The sequence below is a fragment of the Eupeodes corollae genome, chromosome 1 (genome assembly GCF_945859685.1).
Source record: "Eupeodes corollae chromosome 1, idEupCoro1.1, whole genome shotgun sequence".
Taxonomy (NCBI): Eukaryota; Metazoa; Arthropoda; class Insecta; order Diptera; family Syrphidae; genus Eupeodes; species Eupeodes corollae.
Window position 1 is genome coordinate 58,290,272 of NC_079147.1, and position 25,664 is coordinate 58,315,935.

General features: G+C 32.9%; 1 protein-coding gene across 1 annotated transcript in view; it reads left to right on the forward strand.

Annotated features, from left to right (window-relative positions):
* The window catches only part of LOC129941453 (synaptotagmin-14), a 45,371-nt gene extending 20,832 nt beyond the window's left edge, over positions 1-24,539 (forward strand). The window contains exons 2-8 of the mRNA XM_056050085.1: positions 8,753-8,917; positions 8,984-9,307; positions 9,359-9,549; positions 9,615-9,830; positions 9,898-10,164; positions 10,238-10,543; positions 23,296-24,539. Coding sequence (XP_055906060.1) covers positions 8,753-8,917; positions 8,984-9,307; positions 9,359-9,549; positions 9,615-9,830; positions 9,898-10,164; positions 10,238-10,543; positions 23,296-23,496 — 1,670 coding nt within the window. The 3' untranslated portion in view covers positions 23,497-24,539. The remainder of the gene's footprint in view (positions 1-8,752; positions 8,918-8,983; positions 9,308-9,358; positions 9,550-9,614; positions 9,831-9,897; positions 10,165-10,237; positions 10,544-23,295) is intronic.
* The last annotated feature ends 1,125 nt before the right edge of the window (positions 24,540-25,664 follow it).

Below are 25,664 nucleotides of genomic sequence, written 5' to 3' on the forward strand. Positions count from 1 at the left end.
AGACGTACTAGTAAAAAATCTGTTGGAAGTACAGAACCAGATCAACAGACTACCACTCACCCACTTACCCGTTGACCCAGAAGATCCTTAGCCACTCACCCCTAACTCAATTTTTTCGGCGATAGTGACAGAGATGTCACCGCACCAGGAGTTTTTTCTGATAGTGATAAATGGAGCAGATTGTATAGCAGAAGAGCACAACACCTTATGAAAGAATTCACTAGGCGATGGTACACTGAATACCTGCCAGAAATAACAAGGCGTTCAAAGTGGGATAAGGTTACAAAGCCGGTAAAAGTCGAAAGCATTGTTTTGGTAATCAATCCGGGAGAGGTAAGAGCGGCTTGGAGAATGGGTAGAGTAACGAACGTTTATCCTGGACTTGCCGAAGTTGTTATCGTATTGTCCGTCCGGTGGCAGCACATATTTAAAGAAAAAACCTAAGATAATTCCTCCATTTTGTCTGTCATTTTTTTGGTTGGAAGATTATCGACAGGAGAAAAAGTTGACTAGAGACGTAATTAATCTTTTTTTGTGAAAAATACCTATGTAAGTAGGACACATTAAATTATACAAGAAATTTGTAATTAATATAATTTATTTAATATCTAGTAAATAAAATCCTACTGTTTTGCATTATTGTTGCAAGAATTTTATTTGGGAATTTAACCTAAGTAGTCGAAGGTCAACATAATTGTCTGAATTTATAGCTATGCCTAGGTAGAACTAGTCCCTAGCTACCTCACAGTTATAGCTGTCTACTGTGGCGTTTTGTTCAAGACGCGTCGTCGTTCAATGTCCTTTTTTGATGACAGCACATATTTGGTCTTGCCCTCATTGACCACAATACCGATCCTCTCCGCTTCCTTCGAAATGCTTTAAAACGTGCCACTGACATCACGCTTTGATCTTCCAATTATGTCAATATCATTGGATTATTCGAGTAATTGGATGGACCTTTCAAATATTGTTCGTCAAGTGTTGATGGTTGATTTTTGCACAATTCTTTCCAGAACGATGTTGAAAAATTCGCCTTTACTAAAACCTTTTTTGACATCAAATGCATCAGTGATATGCGTGCATTTTACTTCTTTATTCTGCACAAACGGACAAGTTTGACAGGGATGCCAAAACTAGACATTGATCTGCAGAGCTCTTCCATAGAGATGCTGTCAAACGCTGCTTTAAAATCGATAGAGATGGTGGTTATCGATTTGGTGTTCTTGGGTTTTTTTCCAAGATCTGCCGTAATATGAATATTGGTCGAAGGTGGACTTTTCTTGTCTGAAGCTACACTGATAAAGACCTATCAGGTTGTTGACGATGGCATTTAGACGTTCACATATTACGGCAGAAAAGATTTTATAGGCGATGTTAAGTAGACTGATTCCTCTATAGTTGGGCAGTTTTGAGGGTCTCCTTTTTTAAGGATCGGGCAAACAATTTGAGGTTCCATTAATTAGGTACCCTTTCTTCCGATCATATCTTACAGATTAGTTGGTACATGCTCCTAACCAAAGTATCTCCAGCTGCTTTAAAGAGCTAGGCAGTCAAGCCATCCGCTCCAGCGGCTTTATAAGACTTCAGCTTAGATATGGCAATCTTTACTTCGTCTAAGTAGGGAAGACGGGATTGTTGGCTTTCGTCGTCTATGTTGAATGGATCATCCTGCCTGACGGCGGAATTTAGTTCGTCGTCGCCGTTGTACAGTCTGCAGAAGTGGTCCTTCCATATCCTGAGCATTGACTGCGGTTCCACTATGATGTTTCCACTTTCGTCTTTGCAGCCTTCGGTTCCAGGTTTATGTACCTGTGAATTTCGTTTCACTTGTTCATAAAACTTTCGAACTTCATTCCCGCTTTTAAAGCTCTCAACATCTTCGATCGCACGCTTCTCATGCCCTCCCTTTTTCCTTCTGAGAAGTCGGCGTTCCACTCGCCTTTTCTGCTCATAGAGCTCATGAGCAGCTCTCGTCCTTTTATGCAGCGCCGCTTTGCTTGCCTGTCGTTTGGCTACATTTGCTTGTCGACATTCCTCATCAAACCAGGGGTTCCTCTTTGCTGGCTGTTTGAAACCCAGCACATCAGAGGTGGCCTCTCTGATTGCATCTTGGCAATGTTGCCACTGGTTTTCGATACATTGTGTTGGTGGCAGAGAACTTCGAAAGAGGTTACTTGTAACTCGGTCGGAAAAGGATTTGGTGATCTCTTGCAATTGTAACCGTTTGACGTTATATCTTCTCCCATCATCTCCCTGTTTTGTCTTGGGGCTCAAAACCCGAAGTGCTACCTTGACTACAACAATGTAGTGGTCCGAATCGATGTTAGCTCCTCGGAAAGATCAAAGTTCAGACATCCATTATGCTGGAAGCGTGTCTATCGTCGATCGCAATGTGGTCAATCTGGAGAACTCCAAGTTCCTTTGTGGATGTTAAGGTATGGAAAACGCGTACTGGCTACCATGACGTGCTGCACCGCAGCAAAATCTATGAGCCTGAATAGGTTTTCGGAAGTGTTGTCGTGCAGGCTATTTTTCCCGATTATTCCACTAACGATGTCTTCCCTTCCTAGCTTGGCATTCAAATTGCCCAGGATAATTTTAATGTCATAGCTAGGACAGTGCTCATATGTTTTGTCTAAGAGCTTGAAGAACATATCTTTAGTGTTGTCGTCTTTCTCTTCTGTGGGGGCGTGCGCGCATATCAGGCTAATGTTGCCGAATTTAGCCTTGATGCGTATGGTCATGAGGCGCTCATTGATGCACCTATAGCTCAAGACTTCTTGCCTAAGTCTGGCTCCAATGACGATGCCGCATCCAAATAAGCACTGTTGGATTTCGTGGTAGCAGTCATAATAGTAAATATCGCAGTTTTTCATCCTCTTGTCCGGCCCATCCCATCGTATTTCCTGGACGGTGATGATGTCTGCTTTATAGCAGTCTAGGGCTTCCGCTTATTCTTCGGCAGAACGTGGTCTGTTAAGGGACCTAACATTCCACGTGTATATCCGAAATTCATTTGCGTAGGTTGTCAACAGTAAAACCGTCCGTATCCGAGGTGTTGGTGCTTCGCAACTATAATGTTTTTACGTGGCAAGGAAGTCACCACGATGGCACAAACCCCAACCTGGAGGCCTTAGTATAACTCCAAGGACGGAGAGTCGGATAAACTGCTCCTTATAGGCCTGGTCTACGAATAAGTCGTAGAACCCCAAAAAGGTGTTCACTTAGTAGTTCAACATTACTGGAACTGTAGACGCCACCGTTGATTCCATCTCGAAAATTTCTCAGCTACCGTCTGGATAAGGTGCCTTAGTGGAAACACTACTTCAGTTTCGATATAGCTTTTTTTAGTACGTCGAGGTTCTATGGGTGAAATTGTTGTGCCTTACAGAGGAATTTGATTCGTAATCGCTGTTATACATATTGAAAAAGTGGTCTTTCTCAGCATAGACAGAGGTTCTCCTACGATGTTCCCAGATTGTCTTTACAGGCTTCGGTTCGTGGCTTATACTCTTGGAAGTTTTGTTACCTTTTAGTGCTTCCTCGTTTTGGCTTGGATCGGGGTATCTAAAGCCGTACCGTGGCTACAACGAGTCAATGTTGGCCCTTGGAATGTTCAGACATCCTGTATATTAGAAAAGTGTCGTGCGTCGATCGCCATGTGGTCACTCCTTTGTTCTCGTTAACAATCGCTGTCGTATATATCGTAGCTTTTTAATTTGCGTTTGCCCGGTCCATCTAATCTCACTTTTGCCTTGCAGCAGTTTCAAGCTTCCGCTAACTGTTCGGATACACATGGTCTACTAAGGGACCTAACATTCCACCTGGCACCTACAGATCTGAATTTTTTTGTCCTTAATCCGTTTATTACATTTCACTGCAACTATTTTTGATGTAAAGTGAAACCATTAAAAAAACATGTCTTTTGGCTTTTATCAAGATCCTTAATCCTTGATTAAGTTTTGACAACCGAACTGACAGATACACTGGAAAATGGAATGATCTAATGAAAAACCATGATCTGTTTATCAAGCTGAAAAAAGGAAACGAACACTCTTTGAATATCACGGTTACTTAACAATAGATTAAAGAGAATTTGTGACAATTAAATTGCAGATTATCCACTGGATTTTGTGATTGTGATTCATTTTAATTCATTTGAATTTTAAAATTCTGTTTTGTTAATGACATTTTGTTTGTCTGTGCAATGAACATGCCACTTGTCACTGATTAGTGGTCAATAAAACCGTATCGTTATATACCTAAAGCACTATTCACATGAGCACGCACAACGACCAACGAATGAACGAATATTCGTCGATTTTGACATTTCTTTCACATGAGAGTTTTTGATTGGTTCAGAATGAAGTTTGACTTTGACAATTGTTAACTTCCCATAGGAAGTTTTGTAATGGGTCCGAATTGTCAAATTGAATATTTTGACTTTTCTCGACGTTTCAAGGTCCTTAGAGTCGAAATAAAAGATTTTTAGAAAGATGTCTGTTCGTGCGTGTGTACGTACGTTCGTACTTCCGTACGTCCGTACGTTTGCGACGTTTTTTCTTCCTCTATAGGTCAAGAACCAGAAAAGATATCAACTTCAATAATAAGGCAGAAAGAGGCAGAAAGGGCTCTCAAGAAAATTGTGTGGGTGGTTTTTTATCATAGCAGTTTGAAAAAAAGGTGAAAATTTTGGTTAACCCTAAATATCTTACGAACTAAAAACGCTAGAGACTTGAATTAAATTTCATATAATATATTGTAATGTGATACCAAACAGGTATATTTTTTGAAAAAAATCAATATTACGGTTTTTTTTATAAATCAATAAAACTGAAAAAAAATGTATAACCTCCAACATTTTACGACTAAAATATGATTTCATCTATAAAACAATTTTGTGCAACGAAAAATAATGTTTTTGACATCTGATAAAGTTTTGAGAAAAATCGAATTGACAGTTTTTTTTATAAAAATAAAAATCAAAAAAAACATTACTCAAAGTTCGTAAAAATTGAATATCGATTCAAATATCTTTTCAAAAACTTGAAATTAAGGCTTCAAGTTTATTTTATCTTATAAGAAATATTGTTTTCAACATTTTGAAAAATGTTGAGAAAAATCGAATAGACAGTTTTTTCACAAAAAATAAATACCTAAAAAAAATGTATACAAATTTGTAAAAATTGATTTTCCACTCAAATATGTATATTTTCAAAACTTTGAGATATAAGCTTTAATTTACTTTTATCTTTCAAAAAATATTGTTGTCAATATTCAGTTAAAGTTTGAAAAAATCGAATTGACAGTTTTTTTACAAAACATTAAAAACCGAAAAAAAAAATTAACAAAAGTTGGTAAAAAATGATTTTCGACTCAAATATCTTTTAAAAACTTTGAGATAATAGCTTCTAACTATTTTTTTCATTTATTTTTTTCTTGTAAGTAATATTGTTTTCAACATTAGGACAAATTTTGAGAAAAATCGAATTGACAGTTTTTCTTACAAAAAATAAAAACCCAAAAAAAATGTATAAAAGTTGGTAAAAATTGATTTTCGACTTAAATATCTCTTCAAAAATTTTAAATATTGGCTTCAAACTAATTTTGTTTATAAGAAATATTGTTTTCAACATTTGGTAAGTTTTTTAAAAAGTTCGAATAGACAGTTTTTTTGCAAAAAATAAAACTCTAAAAAAGAACAATACTAAAACTTGGTAAAAATTTACTTTCGGCTCAAATAGCTTTTCAAAAATTAAAAATATTGTTTTCGATATTCAGTAATTTTTATATAAAAAGCCAACAGTCCGTTTTTTTCATAAAAAATAAAAACTACAAGGAATAGTACGCAAATTTGGTAAAAATTGATACGAATACATATAGACAAACTTTTAAGCAAGACAAATCGACAGACGGGATGGGATGTTTATCATTATTGTGTTTTGTTTTGAAAACAAACGATTGAGAAAATGCGGTCGAAGCTATATTTGTTTTAAAAATATTTATTGGTGTCCTTGTTAATAAACAAAACAAGAAAAAGATTTCATGTGCATCTGCAGCCGGACACCATTCACCACCAAAACAAAAATAAGAATATTTTATTCGTTGCGAGTGTGCATTATGTGGAACGCGAATAAAGTTTGACAGTTCGTATTAACTACAATATTTGTTTCGCAACGAATAAATTTGTTTTCTTCAATTTATTAATATATGGTATTGAAAAGTAAAATTATGCATCACAAATCAAATATAAACTATATTGCTATCGTTTTGTTAAGAATTTGTGTAGAAATATGTCTTCAAATGTATATAAACTTACATTTTGAAATTCATTCGTCGTTCGTTGGTCACGCTCATGTGAATACTGCTTAATTGTCAAAGTACTAAAAAGGTGCGTTTGATAAATTGAAATATTTATAAATGAACTAATGATTTTTTTTATTGAATACAATTTGAATCTGAAAATATGTAAACAAAGCCTAAGTTTTACATGCAAAAATATTTTATTTGTTTTTTTTTTCAAAATTCCTTCCACCAAAAGTGTACACGTATTTCATGTAATATCGTAAAGTAATAGATTATTATGCATAATCAATCTACATTATTCACGGTAAATATACAAAATTTATTAATCATATGCGTCTGATATAATGAGGCCTTGCTTTCAACCTGTCAAAAAATACGACACCATCCCATCATCAAGCACAACCATATTATATAATGTAAATACAAAAGAGTCAACAACTTCCTGTTGAAGGTCGTTAATGTTTTTACGTTTATGTAGGCAAGAGCTGTCCCCTGGCCCTGAATTTCTTTATATGGAAATGACAGACATTTTGTACATACATATGTATATTTAATGTGTTATTTAATACACTTTGTAAGATTTATTTATTGCTCGTTTAAACACTCTTATCGGGAAATACATACATTATGATATTGAAATATATAAACAGCTTAACGATGAGAATCCAGGTTGCAAAAAGGAAGTCATATGTAAGTAAAAGATTGGTACTTGAACTTTTATAAATGACAACAAGGGTTATGATAGAACCTTCTGGAATAAAATCTGAACAATGCAATGAATTATTATTTTTTCTTTTTCAAAGGAAAACAGTTTGCCCTTTTGTTTTCTTTAAAGTCGTTTCGAATTTCGTTAAATTTTAATCCGTTTCCATTGCAGTTCATAATATGTGCATTTTTTAACAACATCTTCGCGTTCAGAAGATTTGACAGGTAAGCGGCCATATTGTTGAAAATATGTCTGTCAAGCAGGCTTTCATTTGTAGCTTTTAAAACGGTATATTGCCTTTCAAAATTTGGAAATGACATTTCGTGACATCATCAATTCAGCGACGTAATTACATTCAAAAAAACCTTAAACCAGCTAACTACGAAATTTTAGATAATTGGGTTCGTAGAACAGAACAACTTCTAAATTTGTAATAATCGTATAATTTGAAGGAGATCCTTCTTCGAGAGAAAACCATTGTTTGCTCTGAAATATAAACTCAAGCCATTAATTTCAGAAATGAGTTTTATCGGTTAAAAAACTTGTTCGATCAGAAAGTAAGAAATTAATGGTTTTTCCATTGGTAAAATAAATCAATTTATTTTTGATTTAGATTTGTCAAAACACAAATCTCTTTTTGCATTCCATGGGGCGAGCAACAAAATTGATTTATTTTTAGTACAATATAAAAAAATGTCTAGGTGGAAATTTGACAGCTCTATTGCACTTGTTAACATGTATACCAGTTGCACTAATACGATGACAAAAATAAAAACGATTTTCAGTCGTATTCCATGCGACACGAAAAAAAATCAATTTTTGATGAAAATCTGATTTTCCCTTTGAAAACCCCATAAGAATATCAATACCTAAACAAAATTATAGCAATAGACTGCCTATTCACTTATATACAAATATGTTAAAATTAAATTTCTGGTACTCAGTTCTATACGTCTGTCAAAATGATGCAATAGAATCGATCCACATATTTTTGGTTGTCAATTGTAAGGCAAACTTATAAAAAGGTGTACATTTAATGAAGATACTCATTTTGACACATCATCTTTTTGTCTCACTTCCACTTGTGTACATTATATTCAAACAAATTTAAAATGTCTGCTTCACTGTCCTGTCATTATTAATTTATCAAAGGGGAAGCAAATCATAGATTTATTGTAAATGACTATGAAAAAAGTTTTAAGTGACTGACAGATGTCATAAACAACAAATAGTGTCTAACAAAGGCTGACAATGACTTTTATCACTGTCTTTGCCCTTAGGCACATACATGTATGTCAAAATGAAATTTCTGGTACTCAGTTCTATACCGCTGTCAAAATTATGCAATAAAATTGATCCTCATATTTTTAGTTGTCAGTTTCAAAGTAAACTTAGCAAAAGGTGTTAACATTGGATTGTACTTTTATGAAGATACTTATTTGACACATCATCTTTTTGTCTCACTTCCACTTATGTTCATGTATGCAAACAAATTTAAAATGTCTGCTTAACTTACCTGTCTTTATTAATGTGTTAAAGGGAAAGCCAGACCATAGATTTATTGTAAATGACTATGAAAAAAGCAACTGACAGATGTCATAAAAAACAAACATTGTCTAAAAATGCCTCACAATGACTTTTCTGACAGTATTATCACACGAAATTTGGTTTTCATAGGACTGTTTAACAGGACCATATCTAAATCGCTTTAATAATAATTGGACTTCTTTATCTTTTCAGGATCTGTTGAAGCAACAACTCTTGTTGGAGCACTTTTTGGACTTGTAGCATTAATGTTAGTGTTTTTCTTATTTATAAATCGCAAATGGTGTTTCCATGCATCAACTCACTCATTTCCTTGCTGTGACGATAACGGTATTTCATCAAAATACGTTCAAAAAATTTGTAAGTATTTGGTATAACTTTACTTTTGATCTTTGCTTAATAATTATCAATTTCCATAAATGACAGCACGTAAACGACGCTATGAAAACACAAGTTCAGATTCTGAAGAAGAAATTCTACGCCGATTACGACTGCAGCAATCACGCAGTATCCCTAATGGCCAATATACTGGATATGGCATCAACCATATAAATCCACTTGCACAGAATTATAATTTTAGTGATTTGCAACACATAACAGTAACACCTCGAGATTCATCTAAGGATCCACTTGCTATTGCTGAACGGGGTAAAGTAGGAATCCCCTCATCGCACAGTGAATGTAGTTCGAATGATTCAATTGAGGCGTCAATAGACAGTAATACGGGTATTTTGACAGGCGAAAAGAAAGGTTTGTTTTTTGAACTTCGTACTTACTTGAACTTATTTTAACTCAAAACAGAACGTTCACAATTACCACTGAAAATAGCAGAAGGAAGTGTATCATCTATCAAAGAGACTCGAATAGACAATCGCTCAATAATAGACAGACGTGCCAATGCAAATTCAACACGCTACAATAAAATATCTCCGACACAGCGCCAGGGAAGTTTAGACGATGTTCCCGATTTAAATTGTAACAACAATGATGACGTAAGATCAATTTTAAAATAAACCAATTTTTTTAAATACAAATTTTAACCATTTTATTTGTCCAGTGTATTGTTGTTTTATCACAAGAACCACTTTTTGACACAAGTGATCTAAGATCAATCAAATCCGAAGATCTTGCATTACAGAACCAATGCTTTGGAAAAAGCGGTAGCATCGAAATATCTCTGCTTTATGACGCACCAATGCGAAAGATGACAGTTCATGTACTGCAAGCTCGAGGAATTCCATCCCGAGAAAATGGACAACAAACCCATACTCAGGTTAAAACTCTTTTAAATGCCAATTTGGCTTTTGGATGAATTTTGAATGTTATTCCTTTGAATTTAGATCCGACTTCTTATGCTTCCAAACAAGAAGCAAAAACATAAGACTAAAATTCGATCCGGCGAAAGCCCACAATTTATGGAAAGCTTTCTGTTGCATCGTGTGAATCCAGAGGAGGTGAATTCAATGGGACTGCGCATCCGTTTGTACGGCTGTGAACGGATGCGGAAAGAACGCCTAATAGGTGAAGCAGTCGTGAGCTTTGCTGCAATTGATCTCGAATTGGAGACCAACTTGTGGCTTCCCCTCGAACCGAGGAATACATCATCGGTAAGTATTAAAATGAGTTTTTATCTAATGATTTTCTTAATGAGTTTTAAAAAATCCTTTTTTTTATTTAAAGATTGTTGGATCATCCAGTGATCTTTTAAGTTTAGCAAGATCCGATAGTGCCGGCTCAACCACTTCAATGCAACATGGAGGTGTACCAGAGCTACTTTTAGGCTTAGCATACAATGGCATCACAGGCCGATTAACAGTAGAAATTGTGAAAGGCAGCCATTTTCGTAGTTTATCAATGAATAAAGCACCTGACACATATGTTAAGTTGTGTTTAGTGAGCAGTATAGGTCAAGAAATATCAAGAGCAAAGACATCTACAAGACGTGGCCAACCAAATCCATTGTTTAAGGAAACATTTGTATTTCAGGTAATTTTTAATTTCAAAGCTAAGAATATCAGAGTATTGAAATTAGAACATTTCAAATTTGTCTACATACATCCGCCATTTTGTATATAAAACCCAAAAATTGACAGATCAGAAATAAATTTGTCAAAAAATCTCCAAACCGAAAGGATTGAATTTTCCAACGGATTTGATTTGTAAAATTTCTGCATAAGTCTACATAATTTAAATCTGAATTGTTTGACGGTTTTTAGGCTAGTTCAAATTCAGAGTAATAAAAACTGTCGAAATCAGCTGAAGCCATTATTCGATTGTATTTTGTTAATCAATAGTTACATTTTTTCCTCTTCATTGTGTTTTTAATTTCAATTTTATTTTTTAAAAAATATTAGAGCTTACTTTTAGTGATTCGGTGTTCACCAAATTAAATATGGAAAACAGTAAAAAAGAAATATTTATCCAATAGTTCAATTAATAATTTTTTAATAGTGCTTCCAAAATTATATTCTTAACTAGCAAACCCCGCGAACTCCATTTTGCCACCAGATGGCTTCGTTTTTTGTAACATTTCGTTTGGGAATTAAAAGATGAAGACAAATTATTTTTTTTCTTTTATATTTGAAAAGAAAAAATTATATTTCATTTCACAACAGTAATGGCTGAAACACAAACACGGTTCAGCTTCGGCTTCGCCTGACGTTTACGAGTTCAGCCATAGGAATTCAATGCATGCTATCACAATGGAGCTTCGACCTCACGTTTCGTTTGACAATCGTAAGAAAAAGAACGTAATGTAACGTAATGTGACTCCAAACGGAAGCTCTAGTTCAATTATCTGAACATTTGCTTTGTCTGACAGCTCATCAGCTGTAAAAAAATGTCAACAAACAAAATATTAGCTCTTTGGGAGGATGAAATAATAGAAATGTCATTCAAAGCAACCTCGAAGCAGGCCTAACGTAACGCAGACGAAGCCGAAGCTGAAGCGTGTATGTGTTTCAGCCACAATGAATTCATTTCGGTTAGAGAAATGAAGTGTAATTTAGTTGAACTTTTCTAAGTGAAAAATTAAAGTGAATCCAAAGTAAATACTGAATCAAAGCGTTATACTTGTCCGCAAATTATCCGGCTCATTTAAGCGCTCTTTGGTAAACCACATTTTTTGTTTTTTGATCTGACGTTAACACAAACAAAGCGTATTTTTTCCCAACTCCTGAACACGCAAAGTATAGCTGTCGATGTGAAAAACAGTGATTTTCAAACACTAAGCGATTGGCCTTGCGACTTGTTAATTGTCATTGCGAACGCAAGGCGAACCGGAAATTTCAATCGTTTGAAGTCAAACGGAAGATCAGTCGAAATCATTGGTATTCAATTAATACATACATTTTCACCTGTGTACTTTCCGTTAATAATGGTTGCCTCAATCAAATTCGTCATAAGTCTTTTCACTGCAAGTTGAATACCGTTGCAAAGTCGCGGTGGATTCAAGTTACAGAATATCATAATAACTGAACCAACTGTGAGTTGCAAGTTATGTGTTATAAATCCTGGTAACTTCAGAGAGTTCAAAAACTCCGTTCAATAATTTAGTACATCATCGGGATTTGTTATGGAATAAACGGATTTGTATGTCACCGAATAGCCAGCGATTTTTGATTGAATGGTGAAATTCAGTACGTGTACATCATTATTCTTTGCAGCGAGATAATTCTCACTAATGTTTGGGAAAACATTTTCAATAAGAGCTAATTGAGAGTCTACAAATCGACAAAAGTCGTTGGTAAGAGTAATTAATCCAGTTGTTGCATCAGCTAGCACTTTTCCATTTCCAACAGCTATTGATCATTTTGAAGTTGAACTTTCATATCAATTGTTAGAGACAATGTTTTTACGTTATTCTACAAAAGTGATGCCTTCAGGCACGGAGAATTACTGGTAACGTATGCCTGAAATCGCCTGCCAACAATATCATCAAGCCACCAAAGATGTTGTTACTTCGTCGAAGATCCTTCAATGTGAAGTTAAGTGCTTCAAGTGATTATTTGCCATTGTGCACTCATCCCAAACAATGATCTTGCATTGCAAATTAAAAAATGCTTTTGCGAGTTTGGGTTTTTAAAAAGAAATTTATTAAATGGAAACAACGTTTCTTGTTGAATGCTGGATGATGACTCCCTGATGATTTTATGATCGGTTCTATTGTTGGGCGAAGACTTTGTTATCTTCATGCTGCTTCATCACTTTTGTGCACTTATTGATCTGCATGGTGATGAGAAGAATGTATCTCATTCTTCTGTGGTGGTCCTCTATATAGAGTTTCGTCTTTTGTTTATTTATATGCTGGATAAGCACAACGGATCTGTGGAATTGGCTGCTGTGGTGATGGTTGTGGGAAGATCAAGTGGCTCAAGTGTAACTCCCCCTTCCTTAAAATTGTTGCTACTCCTGGAGCAAATGTTGTGAAGTTTATTTTTACATATGAATATTACTAAGGTTATAATTGACAATATTATAAAAGTTTGCATAAAATATGATATATATGAATGTCTTTGGATATCATAAAATTTTTCATGAATATAATCTATGTTTTCAATTTCTTCTAATTTAATTTCTTTATATTCACTTATGTTAGCAAGATTTTTGTATATAATTCCATGTTATCAAGTTACGTAGATCTTTCTTCTACATTTATTAAGTTAATATATGTCTTATTTTCAATATTAATTTTACAATTTTCGTAATTAATCAATACGTTATTACGTATTTTCATTTTCGTTTTTTCATTGCAGTTTGTTTTTATTTCAATATTTCCATTTTTTATTAATAATTTTCCCTGCTCTAATTCTATTACATTATTAGATTCTTTATTTATTATTTTGGTACAATTTGTATAGTATAAGCAATTTTTATAATATTTTAAATTTCTTAATTCTTTGTGTTCATATTTATATTCTTTATTTTCGTACATTATTACATAATTATCTTTTATGTTTATCATTTCTTGTTTTGAATTTGGTAAATTTGTCACAAAATATTTATTTAATTTCAATATGTTATTTGGAATACTTATTACAAAAATAATTTCATCTTTAAACAGAGCTGTTGATATTTTTATGTTTTTCAATTTGTTGAAATCTATTTTAAATCGTTTTTTTTCCTCTGTATTTAACATTGAGCCAACCATAACGTTTAATTTACTTGAAAGAATATTATTTTGTATTTTTTCAATTGCTTGTTTTATTTTATTCAATTTTTCTCGTATTTCTAGTATAATTAATCTGTGTACGTAAGTAACACTTTCTTTTTTTACATTAACAAAATTATTTTTTAACATCTCATTGAATTCTGTCTCGATGGCATTTAAAGTTTTTCTAAATTTATTATTAATTTCAATTTGTTTGTTCACATTGATAATTAGTTCGTGATTGTTTTCCTTATTTATCGTTAACATTTCTTCTATATTTTTTCGATCACTTTCGTCCATTGTTCCGAATAAAAACTTCAATACATTTCCGCCTATATCAAAAAGACTTCTTTTTTGTCTATGATTTGTTACACTTTTTATTTCTGATTTTATTGTTTCTATTTCAGAAAAAATGTCAGTCGGGAAATTAACTTCTTTTAATTTTAATATATTTATTTCTACGAAATTTAAAACCTCTTCTATCTTTGTTATATTTATTCTATGTGCAATATGGGCAAAATCTTTTACTATGTCTACTTTGTTCAATTTAATCTTAACATAACCTTCTTGGTTATTTATATTTTCTATTATTATTTCACTTTTAATTTTTGTAACTAATAATGTTATTAAGGTGAGAAAGGATAAAAAATTCATGATTTATTCTTTTCTTAATTTCCACTTTAACTGTGCGAGAGGTATATTTTCCGATTCTACACTCAATGAAGTATTTTGAGATACTGACTCTGTTGTAGAGGCAATTTTATTTTCTGATTTGTGTTTTATAGATATTTTCTTTTCTTTGTGTTCCTTAAAGGTTTCGTATAATTGTTTTTTATCTACTCTTCCTTCTTGGATTTCAAATGGTTTTTTCTTACTTATGTTTTGAATAGCATTATTGTAGTAAAATACAGCTTTGTAACTAATATTAATTTTTTCTAGGTCTGATAATTGTTTTCCATTTTTTAGACATCGTATTTTATCTAATATTGAGCTATGTGCTCTTTCAATAGGGCTATTCCCTGTGTGTGAATGAGGTGTTGTAAAATGTCTTTCTATGTTTAAATCATTAAATAAAGTATTAATAGAAATTTGGTCAAATTCATTGTCCATTACAAACTTGATTGGTTTTCCATGTTGTGAAATATACTGCACTAATGCTGTATGTATACTTTCTATATTTTTATTTGGGATTGAAGTAAATGTGACACGTTTGCTGAATTTATCAATTGTAGAAAGGAATGGTAGCTTATTTAAGAAAAATAAGTCTGCATGTACAATTTGATTTACGTCACTAGGGGTTTCAGTTAATTTAAACTTTGGTTTAACTGGATGCCGGTCATATTTATTTAAACGACAAATGGCACAATTATTTACTACTGTAGTTACTATATTTTTCAATTTTGGAAAAAAAAATGTATCTTTTTAATCCAGTAAAATTTTCCTCTATGCTAGAATGACTGGTCTCTAACTCATGATATAATTTAACTTGTTCTACTGTTTCTTCTTCTGTTTTCATTTCTTTAGCTAAATAGCTACATCGATGAAATGTCATAAGACTTTTATCAAAAAGTTTTATAAGTTTTTGTTGTAGTTTATTGTATATTGCATCGTTTTCACAATATATACCTGTTTGTTTTGGTTCTAACACTGTCTTAATTTTTCTCTCGAAACTTGGTGATTCTAATAAATTTGGAGAAAGTTCAACTAATTTTCTATTTCCATTTATTCGTCTTATTCCTATTTTTCTTCCTTGATAATCTTGATTAACTATTATCTGTTGTTTGTAAGAATTAACAGCTTTTTCTATAATAACAAAATGATCTAATAATTCTTCTTCTTTAGAATGTCGAGTTTCTAATTCCTGTTCTTCATCTATATGATTAATTTCATTGTCTTTTATTTCCCTGCTTAAATAATCGGCTATTGTATTTTGTGATCCTTTTAAGTAACTTATATCAAAATCATACTCTCCAAGAGAAAGTATCCATCTCTGTAATCTTCCAGAAATATCCTTCCCTATACTTTTTGTTTTTAACCATTTCAAAGGCTGATGATCTGATTTTAATTGGAACTTCCTTCCATACAAATATGGTCTTAAATATTTAATGGACCACACTATGGCTAATAATTCTTTTTCCGTGGTTGAATAGTTTCTTTCATGATCATTTAAGGTTCTACTAATATATGTTATGGGATGTTTGTCTTGAGCTAATACAGCACCAATCGCATAATTTGATGCATCGGTAGTGAGCTCAAATTCTTTATTGAAATCAGGGTAGGCTAATACTGGGGGACTCATTATATTTTTCTTTAAAGTTTCAAACGATTGTATATATTGGGAATCTTTAACATCTATTCTCGTTCCCTTCTTCAAATATTTAGTCATTGGTAACGCTGTACGAGCATAGTCCGATATAAACTTTCTATAATACCCGGTTAAACCAAGAAAAGATTTTATTTCTGTTGTGGTTTTAGGTATACAAATTTTCTGAATTGCTTTTATTTTCTCTTCATTCGGTTTCAATCCATCTTTAGTAATCACATGTCCTAAAAATGTAGTTTCTCTTTTCAAGAATTCACACTTGTCTACCTGAATTTTTAAATTATATTTTCTTAGACGCTCAAATATTTTGGTTAAGTTAATCATGTGTTCCGTTAAGGAAGTACTAAATATTAGGATGTCATCCATATAAACTACGCAAATTTTGTTTATTAATCCCTCCAGAATTTCGTTCATCATGCATTGAAATGATGCTGGAGCATTTCGCAATCCAAATGGCATCCTTAGAAATTCGTAGTGACCATTAGGTACACTAAAAGCTGTTTTCTCGATATCTTTAATATCAACAAGTATTTGGTGAAATCCCTTAGCGAGATCTAATACTGAAAAATACTGGGCGCGTCCCAATTTGTCAAGTATGTCTTCTATATTAGGAAGTGGGTATTTACATATATTCAACCGTATTTTCATTTAGTTTGCGGTAATCAATGACCATGCGCCATTTGTTTACCCCTGAATTATCCGTTTTCTTCGGAACTACCCATACTGGGGAATTGTATGGACTTATACTCTTTCTAATTATCCCGTTTTCTAACATTTCAGATATTTGCTTATTTATCTCTATCTCATGTACTTTGGGATAGCGATAAATTTTTGTAAATATTGGAGTATCATTTTTTGTGCGTATTTTATGAGTAGTCTGTGTTGTTGCACTAAGCTTTTGTCCATCCGTATAAAATAAATCTTTATTTTTTCTTAAAAATTCTGTTAATAACTTTCCTTCTTCTTTATTTAGATTTTTATGTAAAAGTTCACCTATCTCTACTGAGCTATATTCCATTGTATGAATTTCATTATAAGGAAAAGGACATTGATCATTTGAGTTGATTGATTCTTTTTCTTTGATTTTCGAATTACAAAAAGGAATTTTATTATTATTTATTTCTAAGTATTTATCTCTCATATTGACAATTCCTCCTATAGCGTTTAAAAAATTCGATCCTATGATCGCGTCAAAGCTTTTATTTTCAAAATTCATCAGTTTCCACTCCATAGTGGCTTTTTCATTAAACTCTACGGGTAAATTAGTTATTATCTGTTCGGTTATGTAAACATGAGAGTTTACTGTGTTAACTTTAATTCTGTTATCAAGAAGGGTCATAGTAGATCCTGTATCCACTAAGACTTTAATATGTTCTTGTTGTACATTTAGCTCTACGACAGGAAGTGTCGTTGACCCCCTTGAATAAAATTTACTTCTTCACTATTTTTATTTTGTTCGTCGGTAAGACGATTAACTTCCATTGGTTCTTGTCTTATCTGTCTACTATAATTAGGGTTCCGATAATAATTTTGACTTTGATAATTATTATTTTGACCTTGATAATTTCTATTTTGAGGTTGGTAATTATTATTATGTTGGAATCCGAATTTATAATCTCTAAAAGGATTCTGTCTGTGGTTACCTAAGACCTGATTATTATTTGTCCTTATTTGAGCTGAATTCATTCCTAAATTATTATTTCTTTGAACATTATTGGGATTTTTATTCATGTTATTATATCTAGGTACGAAATGATTCTGTTTAGGAATGTAATTATTGAAATTTTTATTCGTATCTATAGGTTTTTTTACATAGTCATTATTTAACATGGAATTTGATTCCAATAAATCATATGCTTGCATCATAGTAGTACATTTACTTGCAATGATTATGGCTTTCTGACTAGAAGTTAAATTACTTTTGAAAGCTTCTAGTATTAACAATTCATTGTTGCTTTGGGTATATAAAAAATTAGGCTCGAGCTGTGCCTTAGTTTGTATTTTCTGTAATAAACTATCTAATTTTTCATACAATTTATTTGTATTTCTTTCTTGAACTGATCCTACTTCTTGAGCTTGTTTTAAATAACTTTCTTTTACACTATAATTCCTTACCAGACTATTTTTAACGTCCCTCCATGGGGCTAAGTGTGTGAGAGCATTTAATGCTCTTATTGCTTCTCCTTGTATTTTGTGATGTAAGGTGAAGGTAGCTTTGATGATGTTGGCTTGTCCAATAATTTTTCCCATCAGGTATTCCACCGCAGATATAAAGAGTGCCAAATTGTCTTCCGAGGCACCTCTGAAAGGTGGTACTTGCTGGAGTTCTTTCAGCAAAAATTCTTGCTCCTTTTCTTCTAATACAGTTAGTGGTAATTCGTCATTAGTTGACATGTTGATTTGTTTTTTTTTTTTCACTTTCACTGTTCTTTTATTCGTATTTCTTCTTTTTTTTTTTCTTGCTAGTCACCGATTACTTTTATTATTCTGAATATATATTTTCTTTTTTTTTCTTTTTAAATAAATCAAACCAATAAAACACTCTCTCTGCGAGAATTCACAATATATGTCCTTACGGATCTTGAATTGTTATGTTTTTCACTGATTTTTAGTGCGCAATTTTTATTATTTTTTTTTTGTAAGTATCACGTCGTGTTCCAATATAGGTTTGGGTTTCACGGTTACGATCACTAGATAAGTGTTTATTATTAATTTTCGTTTAATAATTTTTTTTTCACTTATCCTACCGACTGCGCCAATTAAAAAATGCTTTTGCGAGTTTGGGTTTTTAAAAAGAAATTTATTAAATGGAAACAACGTTTCTTGTTGAATGCTGGATGATGACTCCCTGATGATTTTATGATCGGTTCTATTGTTGGGCGAAGACTTTGTTATCTTCATGCTGCTTCATCACTTTTGTGCACTTATTGATCTGCATGGTGATGAGAAGAATGTATCTCATTCTTCTGTGGTGGTCCTCTATATAGAGTTTCGTCTTTTGTTTATTTATATGCTGGATAAGCACAACGGATCTGTGGAATTGGCTGCTGTGGTGATGGTTGTGGGAAGATCAAGTGGCTCAAGTGTAACTTGCATCAACAATTTTTCTATTGCACTGGATCCTGAAATATTGCATGTTGGAGTATCAAATGAATTGTATCTAGAAAAGTTGCCGCAATTCCAGATGATGCTAACGCGAAAGCTTTGTCACATCTTGATAGATTAGTGGCGATAATCAAGGAAATGACAAATGATTTCCCTGTTCCTCCAGGTGCTTCCAGGAAGACCAATATTATTGTCCACCACTTGTATTATAGTTTCGTATTCGTAATCGTTTTTGCTGTTCATTCAGAAACGGCACATTATTTCGAACGAATTCCTGCAATGTATCAATTTTGTATTGCAGATTATTGCGGGATTATTTGTTCGAATGCGCAAGCGATGTAAGATTTTTTCACATATGTCGTCTTTGTATTTATTGGTTGTGCAGAGAAACATGTGGTGATGATAATTGCGAACAGCGTTCGTATTTGGTACGCATTTGATGAAAGAACTGAATATGCAAGTGTTAAATCCCAGCAATCCCAATAGTTGACATGCTTCTCGATATGTTTTGCATTGGTGGCCATTCACAGTTTTTAAATGCGCAAATGATTTTGTTCCTCATAAATTTACCAACAGCAGTCACAAATAAAATCATTCATCATTCTAGGAGATACAGTGTACATGCGAATAGCGCATCAGTGGAAAACACCTGTGGGCAATCTGGAACTGGGGTTCCTTGTTTGCGACGTTAGAATTTATTTGTTGATTGATTCCAAGTGTAATACTTGGGCATTTCAACGTACATCAGCGTCGCTGCGAATGGATCTGCTTTACACATCTCTTAGCTCGTTGTGCAGCATTAGCCTCAGTGATGTAGGTATCAGCCCAATTCTTAATATTCCCGGGGAAAACCATTCCTCGGAAGACTTGTTCTCCCGACAGTAAAATTCTCCTACTCCGAACTCCCCGGGAGACAGTTTTTTTGTTCGAACTCGGGAATGAAAATTTTGTATGTTCGAAACAGCTGCTCCGATGTATTTGACACAAGAATGTAGGTGTACAAAAGTTTCAGAAAAGTAAAACAAACATTTTGAAATTGATATTTATGCATATATAAGTAAATAAAATTAAAAAATGTTTAGTATTGCACCAAGAATCTTGTTTAAAGAGGAGTTAGAAGAACATCAAAGCCCAAGGGTTGTTAGAAGATCCTTGAGGGACAGTTCGAACCCTCTGAAGCTGCCTCAATGGTTGTAATTACTTGTAAATTCACAAAGATTTATTCTAAATTAGTTTTTCTAGTTTCATTAAACAACTTGATTCTTAGGTTTCAAAAGTATTATAGAGCTAACAAGATCGTGTTCAAGTATTTACTAGATTTTCTCTCTAGGTGGTTGTGATCCAGCTAAAAGATCCAGGGAAAAGACTACAATGTTGGACTGGCACAACCAAGTTTTAGCAAAGTGCTTGCCGAAGTCTTAAACGTTTTGGAGAAGCAACTATGTCCAGAATGGATAAAAGTGTGCCAAACGGCCGCAGAAAAAATAGTTTTTCTTGGTGGTCCAAACGAATTCAACCCATTTTCCACCATTTGCCAAAACAATGCCACTTCCTCCTTTGCTTTCTTGTGGAAGCCACACGCAATATCGCGTTGAGCCTCCATCAAATTCAAAAGCATTTAAAGCTGACCCTTGTTTGTTGTTTTTGACCTTAACATATTTGAAATGTTATCAATTATTATTGCAAAAAAAAGAAAACTTACATTTATTTTCGTAACTCTCCAGCTCAAGTGTCGAGAACAAACTCGCGCCAAATGAATTCGTATTTTCCCTTTTTTGACATTTAGAATAGCAACTTTTTTTCCAGGAGTATTTTTTCCCATTTTCGAACTTGTTTAGTATAAGGGAAATTGAAAAGGGAACAAAATCCCCGGGAATTTTTTATTTAGAATGCGATAGAAGGGAAATTGGGCTGAATGATTGGATATTGTAACGCATCGTACAAACGTTGTGTCTCGTTTACACATTGCATGATATTGGTTCTTTGCTGAACGACAATGTCTCGTGATTTATTTGGATCGCCGACAATAATTGCAGCTACATCATCAACGGTGGGTGCATTGAATCTTCGCACATATTAACCTGTTGTGCGTATCCGATGGCATTCGTTCAAATGAAGTATATTTGCAGAAATTGATGCGGTTCATTTGGTGTTGCCACCATTGAACTATTGCAAACAACCATTTGTTGAAGAATACGATATTTGACTTCTGGTCGAGTGCTGGTGTAGTATGTGGTGTATGTGTAGTTGTTATATGTTGCAATTGATTGTGTTGGAGTGATTGATTGGTGTGAGTGATTGGTTGTGTACATAGCACACTTAAGGCCCAACTATAATAGGCATAAGCTAGCATATGCGCACATAAGTAAACGTGCGAATACAAAGAATCTCAATACGAGTGAACATAATAGAGTCTAGCTTTCGTTCAATTTTTCTCAGTTTCGTTAACTTAAGCACACTTAAGCAAGAGCGATCCCAGTCGCTCCCCGCATAAGTAAAATCTGACATTTAGATACGTGAGCAAAATTGCATTATGGCTATGCAGTAATTTCGCTAACTTAAGTGAATTATCGTTGGGTTTTTGACATAAGCTTATGTTTGCTTATGCCTATTATCGTTGGGCCTTTACCTTGCAAGTCGGCATGCAGCCACCTTCTCGAATTATATAATCTTCAAAGGACGTCATGCGAAAGCAGTTATTTTGGTGGTTGGAATCGGGATCACTTCCATCGTTTCAGTGGCTGTGGTGGCGTTAATAATGGATGCAGTTTGACTTTTCCACTTGCGCAGCACAATCCAACCGTCATCATTGGTCCAATATCTAAATTGTCATAATCATTGTAGTTTGCAGTGGAATCATATTGGAATGCCAAGAAATTGTATGATAAAAATGTTCTTCGTCTGCTCACGCGTTGTCTCAATCGGGCATTTTCTCTTAATATATTTTGTCTTTCTTCGCTTAAGTTCTGTCAATACACTTGGTGCTGCTGGCTTGGTCATATTTAAGACATTTTATATTATAGATTATTTTTCGTTCTCAAAATATTCTATACGTGACAAATATTTTGTTTCAGTTTTTTGACATAAAAATGTTTTCTTCGAAATTATACCAAATTTGCTCAGAATATGATGTACAGAATTTTATATAAGTGGATTTGGGGTCAACCGAATTTTTCACTTTTTTCTTAAATTGCTCTATGATACCAAAAAACACTCACTAAATTTTTTTAAAAGTCATTTTCGTATTTTTTTTTGTCTTATTATCTTTAAAGCAAAACGTTGTTTGAAGTCGATTTCTGACAATTCTAGTGATATGGTTGATTTAAAAAGATTCAAAAAAGTAAGCTTTGGTAAAGAATATAGAGCCCTTGAAACGTCAAAAAATTAAAAAAATTTCAATTCCACAAATCGGAACTTTTACAACAGCTTTCTATGGTAAGCTAAACGGATTGCACCACTTTTCTGTTAATTTTTTTTTTGAATTTTGCCTACTATAAACTTCACGGAGCCCAAGACCTTTCCAGCGAATGCAAAACCGTGGAAATCGGAACTCCATCTGGAGTTATAGCGTCAGGAAGGAAAACCCGACTTATTTTTTTATATTATAGTTTATTAGTTGAATATGACTTGCGCCGAGTATAATTTGTCTTCTTTTAAAAATTTGAGGTTTAACTCTTTAAACTGACAGTTTTCATGAACATGCAGTTCCTGATTGGCCAGCTGCCAAACAATTTCCTTAAAATTAAGGCAACTTTATTGGAAAGTTGACTGGAAAGCTAATCAGGACAAATCTCCCTAACTATCAAGACAGCTTATCATAGGTATTTTTTCATTCAACTGAAAGCTGAATTTTATTACTCTGTGTTTTATTTATTTTTTTCACAATTCTAATTAATGTTTTGTGTAAAAGAGTTCCTTGTAAAATTCTCCTATTCAAAGAAAGCAGTTGACGGCAAATGAAGTCCCTTATGTTTTCTGAACCAGCCCATTGTCACAATTTCTGTTTGACATAAAGCAACATGAAAAACTTACAGAGGTTGTCAAAATGGACTCAAACCAATGAAACAAAAATGAATTTCACTTTAATTTCGTTTATAATTATGAATATTGAAAACATTTCAGCAGGATATTAATTTAATTAATCTTTTTTTCTTATTTTAGGTTGCATTATTCCAACTTAACGATGTTACTCTAATGGTATCTGTGTATGCAAAGCGCAACATGAAACGCAACGAAATGGTCGGTTGGTTTAGCTTAGGTCTAAACTCATCTGGACCAGAGGAAGTGGCCCATTGGTGTGATGTCAGAGAAATGGCCAAAGGAGAACTTCTCGCTCGATGGCATGTCCTAGTGGATTCCTGATTCGAATAGCTAGGGCTCCCATCCCGGCGTGGGAGCGGCATTAGCCTTTTGGGATTTGCATCTAAAGACAAAACAAAATCGAAAAAATCACCACAAGATGGAGCTGATTCCGTCGCAGTTGATATTGAGCAGGGATATGAGCTCAATTTTGTTTAGGCTTCAAATTCAAAGTATTTAAATTGAATGCGAGCTAGAGGTACGGCAAAAAACTAATTTCAATTTTTCAAAAGTCAAAAGAAATCAAAATCAAAGTTTTGAACTTCTTTTGCAGCTTTTTTTCTATTCTTAATTTTTCTCTTCCGAATTCATCATATTCTATCCTAAAACTTAACTACATAAATACGATATAATAATTTTTAATTTTTATCTTTAAACATTAAAATAGGTAAACACACTCGTCAAAAACAAAAAACAAAAACTGAAAGCACGCACAGATTAATTTTTCAGTTTCGTCTATTTCTTTTTTGTTCAACAAGAGCATGTGAATCATAAGAATAGGAAATGAAAAATATCAATATTTTATACTTAAACAAACAAAAATTAGTACCAATGAATGAAAACAAAAAAACACAAAACATAAATATTTATATGTATACAACACTAAAATCTAGATAAAGAAATTATTATAAAAATATATATATTATATTAACATACGTATTTGTGATAAATTAAATTTAACCTAAAACTCAAAAATAGTAAACTAATTTATAAAGAATGAAACGCATTAATGACAAAAAAGCCAATTTTCGAAAAAATTCAAAGAAAACAAAACAAAAATATGTCCAACTTTGGACTCTACACACAAAACACAAAACTAAAAAACTAAAACACACACTTTTTAGGATATTTAACAATTTTTGAAATTTTCTAATTGTATCTCAAAACTGAAGTGAGAAAAGAGTATTTGTATTGGATCCAGAGTTTTCTTTTTCTGGATTAAGTGCGTGTTATTGTGACATTTTTAATTGTAGAAATTATTAAACGTACAAAGAAATATTTTTTGAAAATAAACAGTAACTTTTTAAATGGTTCTAAGAAAAGTCCTTATTCTTTTCGAATTTTTATAACTTTTGGTACTGATAGTGTTGTTTTTAAGAGATTTTCCGATTATTTTATTTTTAAAAAACTTTTACTTCTTTTTTCTGGAATTTATTACGTTTTAAGATGAGGATTCGAGATACTTATTTTTGAAAAAGTGTTGAAAATGTTTCTTTAATAAACTTAAACCTGGTTAAGGTCAAATTGAAAAAATTACTTCATTCATTAGTTTCTTAAAAATATTGGCACACCATTTTAAATAATTTGGCAATTTACCAAGCTTAAAGGATGATGTACCTAATTTAAGTTGTTTTCAACATCTTTTAACAATTTGATAAAGTTAAAACCACAGAATGGCTACTTTAACTTTTAGCAATTTTCTAAATACACATGACATCTGTACAATTATTCTTATAAGAGCACTGGATGGAATAGTTTAGTCAACAGTTCAGAATTTCAATAAATAGGTCCGTTTACGCGTATTTGCTTTGTTTATTTTCACGAACTGTCACTTTTTAGACCTGTTTGGATGCTGGTTTTTTTTTAATGAAAAGCCATTAGCAATTTACTAGTTAGCAAAACAAAAAGAAAGGTTTAACATTTTGGAGTCCCTTTGTAAATTGCTAAATAATTAGCAAATTGCTAACTGGTCAATTGTTAAATCCTTAACAATAGGTTGTTTAAAATGTTGCGCCTTTAGTTTTTAATTGCCAGCAAAACGGGTGGCTTTGGATAAAACTTTAAACTAAAAGAAAACAAACAATTCCGCGAAATTGGAAATTGATATTCTCTGACAGAAAATGCTTTCAATTGTCTAATTTTGTGATTTGGAGCTGTATAACCTCAATAAAATGTCAAATATTGACTGTCAAGTGATTTTTAAATTATATCGATGTGATCCCAAAGAAGATAGATATAGATAGAAAGAAAGGAATGCGAAGCTGTCCAATGATTTATGTCAAATGTGGTAGAATTTAAGGAACCTAAAAATTGATTAACATTTTTTATATTTGACGTTAAAAAAGAAAAGATATTAGTTGAAATTCTATTTGAAGAGATTTTAAAAGAAATTGCTAGCACAAAATTTGTGAAACTATCTCAGTTTAAGTACCCTACTCCTGAAAAAGGTA